The 14,916-nt window shown below is 38.6% G+C and overlaps 1 protein-coding gene across 1 annotated transcript in view; it reads right to left on the bottom strand.

Moving 5' to 3' along the window:
• The window catches only part of LOC122817306 (serine/threonine-protein kinase SMG1-like), a gene marked incomplete in the record, with an annotated part of 2,898,779 nt that overhangs the window by 4,933 nt on the left and 2,878,930 nt on the right, over window positions 1-14,916 (bottom strand). The window contains 1 exon segment of the mRNA XM_044090530.1: window positions 5,264-5,370. Coding sequence (XP_043946465.1) covers window positions 5,264-5,370 — 107 coding nt within the window.

Below are 14,916 nucleotides of genomic sequence, written 5' to 3'. Positions count from 1 at the left end.
AAATGGAACACACTCCCTATTGGCATACAAAACACATTCTCTAAAGCCTCCTTTAAAAAACTCATCAGCCAACATCTGACAGAAAGCTGGCAGTGCCATGACTGCTCACCAGGCTACAGCAATCAAACAATACACATTTACTTATGCCCATCTTACCTTACAATATTCCTATTTTCAACTAAACTAGATAAAGTTAAATTACTGCTACAATCTAAACCAAGACATAAGCTAGTACTATCACTATACCAGTTACAATTGGCAAGAACACATATTACTAATACAGGTTTACCTATCTCTGCTGAAACTGTCTTAATTAATATTGTAAAAATAATCTAATGTACTATGCTAAGTAGTGTACTTTGTTTCAATCCACAAATGTATACCATGAAATTTTACTATTATTACTACTAATGAATGTTCTTTGTTCCCTGCATTTGTACTGTCTTAATACCAATGTAAAATATGTTATTTCTAAATTTTATATGTATTGTGATGCTGTTTAAACACCTAAATGTATTAGTAATTTCTTTCTCTGTGGAGCTTTTCAACCCGGGCCTCTGGCCCAGACAGGCACCCGCAGTTAATAAAAGTAAAATAAAAAAATCAGTTATCAATGAAAAAATATCAAAGACTAGAGGGATGGGTACAGGTTTTGGTTCATTCTGTGAAGGTCCTATGCAATCATTGTGAATGTCCAATCCTAGCATGACAAAATATCACACACACACTACCAAGAGAGCATATAACACTGGTGTTATAAAAGCAATAAAATCTACATTTTCAAGACAAAGAATACCTGACACAGTAATCATTAACAATAATCTACAATAGGTAAAGTATGGAAGTTAAGTAATTCTCACAGCAACAGGATTTTCAAAGTGCGATTTCTAGTCCTAAACACCCCCAGACCAGTGGTCAAGTCGTGTCAAGATGACAGTTCAAGCCATAAAAAAAGAAAACTCCGTAAGAAAGCAGAAAGTGTTCACACATCCTGTTGCAATGACATACCCAGCTTTACTGTCCGTGTCTTTTGGCTTTTCCTGGTTAGGGGTCGCCACAGCGGAACTCCGGTCTGCTAATGATTGGTAGTTGATTTTTACGTACCGAGTTACGAGCTCTGATGCACAACCTTCAACGAAGGTACGCCCATTCACGCATGTCTCCACGCAGAAGCCGCTCTGAGAATCGAACCAGACAGCGTCTTACTGTGAGGCGACAATGCTACCGCAGCACCACCACCGCAGGTACATACCCAGCTTTACTACAATACAGAAATGCTTCCCTGCAAAGTTATGAGCCTATTTTGAAAAATAAGTCAGACTGCCTGTCATAGGACTTCTATTTAAAAACATTTGGTTGTAGTTCAATTGACTGTATAAGTTATTTTGTGTGTTTACTGTTTAGTAATTCTTAATGCATCTGCTATTAAGGTTTTTTTTTTATAAAACATTTACTTTTATATTTAATGGTACTGGTGTTTAGCAAGCACATACATTTAATGTAGGAAGTTTAGGAATAGTATTGGCATTTTACTGTGTGTGTATACCTTTAAATTTTGTCCATTTTTTTGGTGCCTTTTTTTTTTGTGTATAAAAGGAAGGAAACGCAGATCACATTGTTTTTGATGAAGTTCCTTTTCAACTGGAAAGAAAGGCTCAAAACTTTGAGTAATTAAAGACTCTGTTGTTCTGGTGCAGCTTTTTTTATTTTATTTTAGGTACACAGATAAGTCCTAAGCTAGCTGCTCTCACATGCCTTTTTAAGCTTAGCCAATTCTTTTTTTTTTTTTGTGCTTGAATTACGCTAACCAACTTGGTTAGAGATTGGTCTTACCCATCCTATGGTCGAAGTATATATTATCCCTAATGAGAATAACTGGGATCATACCATAGATAGTTTGATCGGATGAAGCATTTAGGAGCTGCCTTTGTCCATTAGTAGTACATGGGACAAGTGTGAAAACATGAATTCATTATAAGACAGTAAAAGCAGACTATTCTGAACCTCAAGTTCTACAAGGATACCAATCATCTAAACAGACAAAACAGACAGTGGAACAAAGGTGTGATGCAATAGTTTTATTGGACCAACAAAGGTTTTGTATTTACACAAGCTTTCGGGCTAACAAGACTTTTTTTGTTGGGAAATAAAGTTACTGATATTAGATGCAGTACCTAAATATCCATTTACGCCTAGATGAGCAACATTTTTCTTCTCTCTGTTAATGCATGATTTTATGATGAATTTAACTTTAATCCAAACTACCTACCTCAGTGTTAACACTAACTGAAGGATTACTGGGGTTTGTGTTTTATTAACGACGAGAGCGCTTTCTTTCACATAAAGTAGCCTTCCAGTCAGGACACTAGTAACTATAAGCTTAACAGTAAAGCCACATGTTCAGACAACTTTAACAGTATAATAAAACTTTGTTCAGCATTGCTGCTCTTCGGAGGCATCTGTTAACCCTAGATTGATGCATAACACATTTTTCTTTTCTATCTTATTCCTTCAGTTAGCTAAACTGCAGCCTGTACAGTGTACTAATTGCAAACAGCATCCATACATTCTAACCAAATATATTATTCTCTTTCTCAAAATATCATTTTACCATTGAACTGCATATTACTAAAATCCAATATTTTCTGTTATCTGAAGCATCTACAGCACAAAGAATGCTCGTTTTCACAGACTAACAAGTTATAAATTATAGATTCTTGTTTTCCCTTTCTCAATTTAACTTATCTCCCTACACATCTCTTGCATTCTGAGTTCTTTTTTGATTAAAATCTCTAATTTGTCTTCTAAATGAAAACAGACTTTAATGTAACATGCAAAACTTTCATTTTATAGTGGGGTACGACCTGGTCTTCTACAGTGTCAAGCTCTCTCACTCACTACACACACAGACACACAGACACACACAGTCTGTCTTTGCGGGGTTTAAAGTCATTATTAACATCTGGACTTTACATTTTCTTTTCCTTTTTTCCACAACTGTATTTTCAAGTGCCTTTTTTAACCAACTGGGAAATAAATTAAGTACTTCCCTTTCTAAGCACAAGTGGATATTTAAGTACTGTATCTAACTTAAATAACTTAACTCTCAAAACAGGGCTCTTGCCAGCTTGAGAAAGCTCAAGTAATTGCAAAACCTCTGTTGGCCCAATAAAAGGTATTTAAGTAATTATGTCGCGGTGGTGGTGCTGCGGTAGCGTTGTCGCCTCACAGTAAGACGCTGTCCGGTTCGATTCTCAGCTAGACTGTCTTCTGCGTGGAGACATGCATGAATGGGCGTACCTTCGTTGAAGGTTGTGCGTCAGGGCTGGTAACTCGGCACGTAAAAATCAACTACCAATCATTAGCGGACCGGAGTTTCACTGTGGCGACCCCTAACCGGGAAAAGCCGAAAGACACAAACAATTATGTCTGTGTTCCATTGTCTTTGATTTTCTGTTAGTGTACCAACACAGCATTTCTTACTTTTTAAAAAAAAAAAAGACAGAGGGAGACTATAGCCAAATTCAAAATAAAAGCAGTTAGGAAGAAGAGTGGTCAAGAATTGGAAACTGCAGAGACCCTTCACTGCTCATACAGACAGAAAGTTGCTAAAGAGAGAGAGATTTTTTTTTTCAAAATTAAAATGCCCCAAATAGCTTGTGATTAATCCAAAAATAGTACTAAGAAATATGTTAAAATATGTCATAACAGATATCGGATATATCTTCTTCAGAGGCATTTCCAGAAACAGCAGTAAAACAGCCTGACAGACTACATGAAAGGAACATTCCTGATACCACTCCTTTATGCCCACAGCAGAAGTACAGACCATGGACTCTCTTGCATATCTGAAATATAACAGACTACAGAGAAAGCAAGCAAGACAGTCAGCTGTAAAGCATGAACAGTGTGTTTGACAATATTTTGCTAGATACAAATATTTTTTCAGATTTGTATATAAAATACTGAAAGAAATTACTTAAATGTCCTATTCTGACAAAGTGTCTAAAATGAAATAATGAAATGTATAAAGTTCATAATGATGCAGTTTTTGGAAGTGCACATGTACAAAAAGACGTAAATGGTATCTATATAAACCTGTGTGTACTATATACAGAACATACATAAACCACATTGCTGCCATTCTTTAAATTATTAACCAAAAATAAACTTTAGAAAAATGTGATTTTCTTTCATTTTCAAATGTTAAGCAAAAATGGATCTTTCATTTGTTCCTAGAGAGGCACATTTCAGATTGTTCAACTTCCTGCCTCCACAGCTAGATTATGTAATAATGCATGGTATAAGGCCGACTTACACAGGTATCTTTCAATAAAATCTTTCCAAGCACATCTCAAAATGGACATTTCCAGAAGTGCCAAACAGAAACAATCTGCAACAATTGTAAAAATTTGGTTTAAACTGTTATCAGTATTCTCTGGAGTAAGAAACATAAATATGATTTAAAAAAAACAAAGATTTCAGACCTAAAAGGATAAGCATTTCTGTACGAGTTATATTTTAATTCTTTTGCAATGTTGTGGCATAAAAGTGACATAACATTGCTGATTTTTATTTAGTAAGATTTAAGATGCAGCTGCTCTTTTGCTTTTGAAAGTTCCTTTTACCGAATGACCTAATATCACTCTTATAAATTCATGACTCTCAAAACAATTACAGAGATGCAATTGTTTATATAAGGGATTGAAACTTGCCCACAAAAGTCAGAAGTGTGGCAAAAATCCTCAAAATGTTTAGCAGATAAGGATCTGTTGTCTGAGCTTGGCTGTTAAGCATATAAAACACCAAACAGAAAGCTCTGGTCTTGCTTACTGTAACACAAGTGATAAACTATAAGGAAAACAGTATCTGACCCTCTTCAAAGCATTTGCACAGTGGCAGACACAGACAATGTGTGTGTGAGGCAGTAGCCATAAAACTGCCTGTAGTTCTCAAAGGATGTTATCACATTGTTCAAAAGAAATTAAGGACCCACTGACTGAGTCTGACTTTTAATATCTAGTTCATTGTTTTATAGAAATATAACAGAGACTTTTAAGATCAGTTATATTAAACTTAGCAATGCTCAAACCTTTACAACAGATCTACAATTAAAAGCAATTAAAAATTTTAAAAGCAAAATTATCCTTCCTATGAGATGTACAAATATTACAACAAAAATGCTCTTTTCATTTGTTCCAAAGTAGTAACTTTATGTCCCTCATTAATAACATTTGAATGGCTGCCACTTGGCTAAGTATACCTGTTCAGCAACACTCATTCGTCTGTTGGGATCCACATCCCTGCCTTCCAGCTTGGCCTTGACTCTCTTCCACACACTAACAGCGTAAGAGTTCCTTTCTTGCACAGCTACAGAGAGAAAACATAAATTAATTCTCTAGTCTGACAAGAGACCATCAGTCTTGTTCTGGTATACAATATATATCCTGAAAAATAAGTAGATTAAAATTAGTGATTTTCTTCCAATGTTGACTACATTACTTAAAACATCTTATAAGCAAGAGTTTCATATTTCAAGATAGAATCACCTATCCCAATTCTGGATCCTCAGGGGAAATGACTTGGAAGGGCAATCCTACCACAGAAATATTTTCCAGGCACCAGATTGATCACTTTGGCTAAATATTTACAGCTGTTGAGTACACCTCTCCCTTTCTCTGCTGAGGACCTGCCCTTAAAAAATGCAGAAGGAAAACACGTAAAAGGAAGAGACTGGACACTTCCTTCCTTGGTCCTTTCCTGCAAAAAGTGAAGGAAAAGAAAAAAAAAATAGAAGAAGCCACGCTAATCAAAGTCCACAGATTTCTGCACAGGTGGGTATATTGTTGCCTTTATGAGCCACAGCCCTCAAAGACCTGAACAGTAGCTGATATGCAATTTTTCCTAACAGCTCTGGGTTTTGGATCAAAAAGGTAACCTTAACGCATTAGTAGTACTAAGTTAATCCAACAGGAGTTGGGAGAAAGTAGGACTGAAAAGATGAAGACAGAGATGACTTACTAACTCTGCTTTGTCCTGTATTTAAATGTATAAGCAGGATACTGGTGACAAAGAGGAATGTTGGCTGGCAGCATCTTCGGATCTTTCTTGATCGAGGAGATACTGGTTTGCTGCCTGGAGCCACAGAACTATCCACCCAGTGATGACCTGTCTCAGGTAGGATATTCCAACTGAGAGAACACTAAAATCTGCCTCTTTAGGCTGCTCATGAACCCCAAGTAACACAGTGACCTAGCCCCAAAAATACTACTGAAGATGCAATGCTTGGTAAATGTGGACATAGAGAACCAGGTAGCTACTTTCAAGATGGCCAAAGCAGCAGTAGCTGTGGACCTGGTAGAAAAAGATCTCACTATATCTAAAATGGACTTGCTATGACAAGTGTGCATCAAGAAAGCAAAATAATCAGCAATCAATTTTTTAAACAGTTTGCTAGCTAACTGGCATTCCCTCCCTGCCCTTGGCAACAGCAATAAAAAGTTTGTCAGATTTCCTGTAGTGTTTCATTCAACCCATACAGAATTGCAACTGTCTATGAACATTGAAGAAATGCAAGTTACTTTTTCCCTTATTCTATGAAGGCAGAAAGCAAACTGAGGAACAAAAAGTCGTCTCTCTCTGCAAAAGCGTAGCAAATTGCAAACAAGTGCAACACTGATTCATTTCTGACACTTTGTAAGTAGCGCAGTTGCCCCCTTCACTCCACTCGAGTTATGCCTGTGTTGGAAAGGATACAGGGAAGGAGAACCTGGCCCAAGGGGGTCCTATATTTATGCATTAAAAAGTATTTTCAACAAATGGCTGTTGATCGACACTGAATGTCCATTTTAACGAATGTGCACACAGGTGAATTTAAGCCCATCAAATAGTCAGTCAACATCACAAACAATGTACATTATCTATATACTTCATACATGGCTGATGTATTGGTATACTATGTACTGTTCACTTTCCGGTGGCAGACGACTATTCGATGGGTTTAAATTCGCTGATGTGCATGTCCACTAAAACAAATGTTTGATGCTTTAGTGTTAATGAAGAGCCGTTCGCAGAAAGTACTATTCGATGCATAAACAGACCTGGTTCATAGTCATAAAAAATCAGTTAGTTTGAAGTGTCACTCTGTCCTTGAAGGGCTACCTGCACATAACGGCCTGTAATTCTGAAACATATAGTCAAAATGAAGGCCGTCAGAGATTCAAAATGGGTCTGACAGTTTTGTTTTTTCTGTACATTAAAAGAAACCTGGAATAATATCTTATGCCTTTCTGCTTTTTTTTTTTTAAACACGTTTATTAAACATTTTTCCATTTATAGACACTATACATCACATTTTTCCCTTTGCGACTATAATCAGTCCATCATTACGTAAATTGCTGAATTCCAGTCTTCCTCCTCCTCATTATTTTGCATGTATTCTTTCAATAATTTCCATTTATTTCTATGCAATTTGCTCTTTCCCTTTTTTAAAGATCTCTTATTCGTTCTTTTTAAATATTCAATACTTCAAATACAGTTGGATTTAGTCTTCAATTTCAGTTTTCTAGCAATTGCTTTTTTTGGCAGCCAACAGATTTAAACTTAATAAGGTCTTACCATGTCTAGGCAATTTAGATCCAGTGTCCCAGCTCAAAATAATCATTTCCTTAGTTATATTTGCTCACCAAATATTTCTGACAAGAATACTCTTTAGGGAATTTTTAAAATCTGCAAACTTGTTACACTCCCAAAACATGTTCCCAGTTACCTCTTTCTTAAACAACTCCAATATTTGCCATCTATCCCAGGAAAAATTATTAGAAATCTGCTTGGGATAAAAAACATACCTAAACGAACACTTCCAAGCAAAAATCCCAAAACTTTCTGGACTTTGCTGCATACTTGGAAGCCATGCACATACTCCCATTTTCTCTTGTAAACTGCTTTTCTAAGCTCTCTTCCCCATCTTTTCTAACCTCTTCTGATTCATTCTTATAGTTATCATGCAATATTTTATATGCCCTAATATTCCATTTTTTTAACAGCAGCATATTTTCTAGAGTCAACAAAAAACTCTACCTAAATAGGTATTTCTCTTAAGATTCTCTTAATCCCTTTCTCTTTGCCTACATTCTGATATCAGTCTCTGGTATGGGAGGCAGTCTCTAGGTTGCAGTCCAAATGTCATCTTATCCTCATTTCACTTTATATTGCCTTTCCCTGTAGTTATCTGCTCCCAATACCTTGGGTACTTTTGTAAGGTTTCCCCAGTAAATTCCAGCCCCTTCTTGCCTATTTTCTGTACCTGTACTTGCAGTCACCCTATTAGCAAAATCTTTCTCTATTCTCACTCTTAGAATACTTTGATACATTACAAATATAATATTCTGCATGGTTATTACTATTTTTCTCAACGATCTGCATCCAAAATCTCACTCCCTCTTTTTTTTTTTTTTTAACTTCCCCCAACTTCATTATCATCATCCATTTCCATTTTGAATTGTAACCTTCTGCTTGTGTTATATATAAAAGCCTCAACTGTGTAGCTCAAAAATATCCCTTCAAAGCAAGTAATCCTAAACCTCCTTGCTCTGCTGGAAGGATCAAAGTTATCCCACTTAACTCTTGCCCTCTTCCTCTCCCAGATAGATTACTTCAACTCTTTACTAATTATTGTCCACAACTTTTCTGGTTGATAAAAATATGCCTGACCTGTATATAAAACTAAAGGGACTGAAAACATTTTCACTGCTTGTATCTTATTATCCATAAACAAGAGCTACCAGTTTCTTAGGTTATGTATTATCTTGTGTTTCATCTTTCCACATATCCTTAGCTCTGATAATAGAAGCCTTTTTTTTAATCCATACTTCAAAATACTTCATCTTCTACTATCCCCACACATACAGGTATTGCTGAACCAGTCTTGTGTGGGTAAATCATGTATAGCTAAACCTGTTTTATCTTCATTCATTTTATATCATAAAAAGACTTTAAACTCTCTCAAAATGTTCTACACTGAGATGTCCTTTTCTGGATTTATCAGGTACAAAATATCATCAGCAAATAAAGCCAACTTTTCTTGGTTACCATACCAACTGTATCCTTGAAATTCTCAATCCCTTATGTTCTTTGCCAATGGGCTCTAAATATGAAACAAATAAAGAAGAAAGAGTACACTCCTGTGGCTGCCTGACACTTCATTCAAACACAACTTATTACACAGGAACTCTAATTCTTTACTTTAATTCTTGCCTCTGATCCTTCATATGTCCTCCTAATTAACCTTATTATGACATCAGGGAATGCACATGCTTACATCTATACCTTTCTCTTCTGGTAGGACTTGCTGGATGGCTCCTTTTAAGGTCCACTGCATCTGCTTTCATGCTGCCAAGTCTTTGACAAGGTGGGACATTTGGTTAGGATAAGACAGGAATTCCATGGCAGATAATGGGTGACACAGTGGTGCAGCGGTTAGTGTTGCCGTCTCACAGCAAGAGGTTCTCAGGTTTGATTCTTGGCTGGGGTGCCTTCTGTGCAGAATCTGCATGTCCTCCCTGCATTCACGGGGGTTTCCTCCAACATTCCAAAGACATGTATCTGGAGAGTTTCTCCCTAGGCCTCCACTAAAATGGGTTCTGTCCCAGTCCGACTTTCCCAGTAAATAAATGTTAAATAAAATAAATAAGAAACAGGGCAAACTGGATACAATTTACCTTACCACTTGTTTGTGGACATATTTCTCCATGTAGGAACATGGAGGAAGAATACCCCCACACACATACACACACGCACACACTGAATGCCTCCCACGGGGATCTGCCAGGCAGAAAGTACAGTTGTGTAGGTAACAACAGAGGAAAATGTTCAAGCATCTTCACTACTGTATACATTACTGCAGGGAACTCTGCCAAAGGCTGAATTCCAAAGTATGGTCAGACTTTCACAGCTGGGCACCCTTCTTACCTCCGCTGTTTTCATGTACCTGGTATATTGGCGACATCCTTCCACTCCATCTTTGCTTCTTTCTTGCCCATTTAATTCAGTGCCAGCCTAGATATCAGTCCACCTCAATGCCAGGAACAGATTTTTGAGGCTGGTTGAATACTGACCCTCTTTAGTGAGCTGAAGAAAAAAAATGAGTACAAGTACTAATGAACACCACATGAATGGAAAGGAGTACCCACCCTAGTACCAGCTAACCAAAGTAAGTGCAGGGAAAGAAGGATGGAAATTAATCTATAAAAGTGATCAACCTCAAGCATATGTAATGAAGTTAAGCTGCCTACACAGCTGTACTGTGCTTTCTATGAGGATTTCTGTTGCAGTCAACACTCTAGAGAAGACTCGAAAAGCTGTTGTGGTATTCTTTGCATAAGGGATAGTAAAACAGCTAAGATGACTGGGAAGATGAAGGCACATAACAGCCATCTACAAACCCATGCAGAATAGCCCTGGCAAAACCTGCCCTTGCCCTGGAAACAACATCCAATTTGTAATGCTTACTGAAGGTATGAACTAAGGACCAAGTAGCAGCCTCAAGAATGGCATTAGTGCCCAAACCCTTGAAAAAGCCACTAAATGAGACCATCACCCTAGCAGAATGTGCCTTTACACATGAAGGGCATCTGCCAAAAAAAGAACAAAAGGAAATGGCCTTAAAAATCCAGGAGAGCTTGCTTCTAAACAGCTAAACCCAAAGCCTTGAAATGAAAAGAAACAAAAAACTGCTCAGATTTACGAACTGCTTTTGTGTTATCTAAATAACATCAAAGCAGTCTATGCAGATCAAAGGTGCGAAGAACATTCTCATTGGCAGACTGCAGAGAAGGAAAAAAGGAAGGGAGGTGAACAGACTGATTAAGGGACAATTCACTGTCCACCTTGAGCTAAAAAGGAGAAATAGTTCGAAGAGACACCCCGTCTCTGTGAAAAACTTTAAAAAGAGTAATAGCCAGGACAGCCTGAAAATCTGACACCATCTTGGCTGAAATAAGAGCTAAAAGAAGAACAGTTTTCCAAGTACAATGTTGAAGGAAGTTGAAAAAGCAGAGTCAAAAGGAGAAGAAAAGAACCAAAGGCACTGCTGAGCACCAAGAACCAGGAGTATATAATAAACGGTGGAAGCACGAAGACTTTATTAAAAAAAAAGTTAAAAATAAAAAAATAGTACATTAAAAGCATTAACTGGATCACTGCATTTTTCATCCTTCAATATTGGACTTCCTCAGATTCACTAACACAATCAGTACCTTAAATATATAAAATTCCCCTCCAAAAATCACTTGTGTTAGTGCATCTGGTCAAGTCCAATATTGAAGGATGAAAAATGCAGTGATCCAGTTAATGCTTTTAATGTACTATTTTTTTATTTTTAACTTTTGTTTAATAAAGTCTGTGCTTCCACCATTTATTATATCTCCCAGTTTTTGGTGCTCAGCAGTGCATTTGGTTGTTATTGTTTATTACATGAGTTTCTGTGGTGTTTCTTTGGTGGGCACTAGTTACTTTCATCCCTTTTTTTTAGCTAGGGTCAAAAGGAGCCTCAGTCAATTTTTCAAGTACAAAACTGAGATCCCAAGGTAGCGGAATAGGCTTTTTGGGAGGTCTGTTACGAAGGACGGCTTTGAGAAAACGCTTGACCTCAAATCAAGAGGCCACAGAAGAATTCAAGGGCCGACAAGCAGAAAATGCTGATAGGTGGGCTTTAACTGAAGAATATCCTAAACCAGCACGTAAAAGATCACATAAATGAGAGCACTAGAGCAACCTCCACACAGGGGAGATCCTGATGGGGAGACCGACACCAGACACTGGTAATGGGTTTCCTAGCTTCCTGCAAAACACAGGGCACATCCTCAAAAGGTGCCTAAAAGGAAGGAAAAAAAAATCACCCCCCCACAGTGTCATCTGAAGAGTGGACAAGTGCAGACGGATAAGAGATCCCCTGTCTTGCGTGAGAAGATTCACCTGGTGAGGCAACTTGTGGAAAGATTTTGGAAGAAGAAGGGGGCATACAGAAACATTCCCTTCCAAGGAAAAGACAGGGCATCCACTAAAGTCAGAGGACTTGGAACTCTGGAACAGAGCACAGGAAACTGTCTGTTCACAGGAGAGGCAAAAGTATCTGAGGAATACCCCACCAACAAACTATATCCAGAAACACATTTCTGTGAAACATCTATTTATGGTCTGTGCTCTGGACCTACTCAGAGTGTCTGCCACTAGATTGCCTGAAGAGTTGCTTATTTGATAGGTAGATCCTAGACCTGAAGAGCTACAAGGAGATAGGACATTGTACCCCCCTGCTTGTTGATGTACCACATCACAGGGCACTGTCTATGAAGACTTTGAGGGGGCCAAAATGGAAAAGTGAAAGACAAGACTGCAGAGCCAGACACAGGGCTCTCATCTCTTTTATGCTGATATGGTCTGACCTCTGAGGAGAAGGCCAGTGACCCTGGACCTTTAGGGGATCACAAATAGCTCCATACCACAAGTCTGAAACATCCATGAACATTTCTAGAGAAGTAATCAGAGCCTGAAGGAAAAGCCTGAATTCAGGGAGAGTCAATGAATATACCTCTGAAGCTCAGGTTTGAGACAAGGAAGAAAAGGGGCAGCAATGTTGAAGCCACACTGATTTGGGGTACCACTGAAATGTCCTCATATGGAGCCTGGTGGGAGAAAGCATGGGAATACTGGAGACCACAAATCCAGAACCCTGAAAAATTATCTGGCCACGAGAGGAGAAAGAGGAAGAACAGACTGGAAAAAGGTGGACAGTGAAAACCTTGGGGAGAAGACAAGACAGGTCAGCACAGAAACAGCCCGAAGCCTGCAAATGAAAAAAATACAATCTTGGGAAGGCATCAGAACTGATTTTTGAGATTTATGGTGAACCGCAGACTGTGCAAAACACAACTGGTAAACTGGAGATCCTGTAACAGACTGCTGAGAGGAGCTTGAATGACCAGGTCATATAGATAGGGGAAAAATCTGTACCCCCTCCGAACACTGCAAAAAGCAATGACAGAAGAGAGGCATTTGACGAATACCCCTTGGGGCAGTAGAAAGGGCAAAGGGGAAAGCAAAAAACTGAAAATACAAGGATGAAACAGAGAAATGTAAACATTTCCTGAACAGGGGATGAATGGGGATGTGAATAATATGCATTCTTGACGTCTAGAGAAACCAAAAAGACCGGGGGAAGAGGAGGAGGAAACAAGTTCTGAAGAGACAACATCTGGAAAGAAGGAACTTAAAGGTATTGAATAGAGAAATATCCAGAATTGATCTCCATTTACCCTCCCTTCTGAGGCACTAAAACCATTCTGGAGTAATACCTATTTCTCACCTGAGTAGGTGGAACAAGTTGAATGGGGCCCTGATCCAAGAGAGACTGCAGAACCTCTGGGAAATGAGATTGAGGAATGCCCGAAAAAGGGGGAAGGGATTCCCAAGCCACAAAAACCCCTTGACAAAGGGACAGCACCCAAGAGTTTGATATGATCTGATGCCAATTTGGAAGAGACAAAGAATGGAGGGGAGACAAGGGAACCTGGCTGAGGGGAAGGCCAAACGTCAAATGGATACAGACTTGTCCTGAAAAGAAGGCTTCTGAAATGAAGGATTCTGAGTGGATTTAGCAGAAGGAATGTGCCTAGATCCCTTCTTACCTTTAGGAGGATGGAGAATCTGCCTAAGAACAAAGGCAAACTTAGAGGGGTAAATTCCTCATGAATTTTGTGATAAGGGAGACAAAAATATGTTCAAGCCCCTGCAAGGACTTACCTTAACCTGGAGGGACTTGAACGGATCAGAAGCAGCTGTCCTAAAAATATTTTTTTATTATTCAGAGGCGCATCCAACAGCTTGGCATTAATATCAGGTAAAGCCTGAATACGTAGCCAAGAATAATGCCTCATTACAGAACTAAAGGCAACGACCCTGGAAGAAGCATCATTCGCATCACAGCTGCATTTTATAAAGTGATAGGCAACCTAAGAAGTGGAGACAGATGAAGCCTTCCTATCAGAATGAGGAAGGTCAGACACCACCTTAGCTACCCAGGAAAGAAGAGCCAGAATATAACTGGTCATGTGGATCTGGTAATTAACAGCCCTAAAATACAAGGTGGCAGCAGAACATATGCTCTTAACCAACCTTTCCATAGCCTAAATGTCCTCATCTGAAGGAAGGAGCTAAGTAGATGGCAACTTAGATTTATCAGAGGACACAAACCACTGAAGGAACAGCAGAAGGGCACTTGTACAAAACTCTGCAATCCTAGGGCACCTTGTAAAACCTGTCAGGTTTCTAGGAAGCTGGAGGCTGAGAGTCAGGAGTTACCGAGGCAGCAGTAAAGGTGCCCAAAAGGGCTGACAAAACAGAACAGCAAACAGCTTCAGAGACTCCATTTGTAGGACCTCATAATACCTCTCTTGGATGTCAGATATTTGGGAATAATTCCACTTAAAATACTCCATCATGTGGGCAATAGTATTCCCAAAGGACAGTTTTTTCTAAGGGGGAATCTGGACTAAAATAATCTACTTCCTCCAAACAATAATCTAAAGGGGAAGGAATATGAGAAAAGTAAGTAGGGGACTCCTCAACAGAATTCAAGTCCTCATCAGATTAATCCAATTCCCTACGCCTCTTAACAGGGGTGGAAGACCAGGGAGGGGCAAGAAACAACACCCCTGAGGAGGCTTCAAGGCCATTAAAGTACTGGAGAGACCCTGAGTAAAATCCTGCCATTCATGCTAGAAATCTTTAACAAAAGGGGAAATATGTTAAGTTTTCTGCTTTTTCTTGAGCAGTATGTCACAGCCCTTAGTACCTTCAGAGGTTCAGACCATCGGCAAAATTCAATAAAGGTACTAGGGATTTCCTCCTTCACTAAAATCT

The sequence above is a fragment of the Protopterus annectens genome, chromosome 12.part0, assembly GCF_019279795.1.
Source record: "Protopterus annectens isolate FY-2018-M chromosome 12.part0, PAN1.0, whole genome shotgun sequence".
Classification (NCBI taxonomy): domain Eukaryota; kingdom Metazoa; phylum Chordata; order Ceratodontiformes; family Protopteridae; genus Protopterus; species Protopterus annectens.
Note: the sequence above shows the minus strand (reverse complement) of the source record. Positions and strands in the feature narration are given on the sequence as shown.